Below are 783 nucleotides of genomic sequence, written 5' to 3'. Positions count from 1 at the left end.
ACCATCAGAGACACCACCAGAGAAACCATCAGAGACACCATCAGAGAAACCATCAGAGACACCATCAGAGACACCATATCAGAGACACCATATCAGAGAAACCATATCAGAGAAACCATATCAGAGAAACAATCAGAGACACCAACTCAAGAAAAAGGCCACTTTAGTAAAGTACAAGTACCTCCAAATTGTACTGGAGTATTTCCATTTGATGTGACTTTATACTTCTACTGCACTGGAAAATCAACTCATATTTTGAAAATCCTGTCATGGATAGACCACCTGAACCAGGATCAGTTCCAAACAGCTGATTTGGATTCAAGTCTGGTCTTTTGTGTATGTAATCTTAAAACCTACTTCTACCATCCCTGACCAGAGTCCTGGTTCCTGACACACCAGAGTCCTGGTTCCTGACCCACCAGAGTCCTGGTCCCTGCTGTATTTACCTTGTAGTTCATCTCGTGCTCAAACTGGTCCTCAAACCTTCGGACCTTCTTCTTCAGGGTCTGAATCTGTCTGGTGAGGAACGGGATGGACAAGGGACACTCTAGGTCCTCTGAGACCTCGGTCCGGTCCCGAGCCCGACACCTGGACACAAACACAGACAGGTAAACAGAAGGAGAGACAGACATACAGAGGGAGAGACAGACAGGTATACAGAGGGAGAGACAGACATACATACAGAGGGAGAGACAGACAGACATACAGAGGGAGAGACAGACAGGTAAACAGAGGGAGAGACAGACGGGTATACAGAGGGAGAGACAGACATATAGAGGGAGA

General features: G+C 46.5%; 1 protein-coding gene across 1 annotated transcript in view; it reads right to left on the bottom strand.

Moving 5' to 3' along the window:
• Window positions 1–52: 52 nt before the first annotated feature.
• The window catches only part of LOC116380200 (serine/threonine-protein phosphatase 1 regulatory subunit 10-like), a 2,341-nt gene continuing 1,610 nt past the window's right edge, over window positions 53–783 (bottom strand). The window contains exon 3 of the mRNA XM_031842145.1: window positions 53–588. Coding sequence (XP_031698005.1) covers window positions 360–588 — 229 coding nt within the window. The 3' untranslated portion in view covers window positions 53–359. The remainder of the gene's footprint in view (window positions 589–783) is intronic.

The sequence above is a fragment of the Anarrhichthys ocellatus genome, unplaced genomic scaffold (assembly GCF_004355925.1).
Source record: "Anarrhichthys ocellatus isolate YVR2014 unplaced genomic scaffold, GSC_Weel_1.0 scaffold6396, whole genome shotgun sequence".
In the NCBI taxonomy this organism is placed as follows: Eukaryota; Metazoa; Chordata; class Actinopteri; order Perciformes; family Anarhichadidae; genus Anarrhichthys; species Anarrhichthys ocellatus.
Note: the sequence above shows the minus strand (reverse complement) of the source record. Positions and strands in the feature narration are given on the sequence as shown.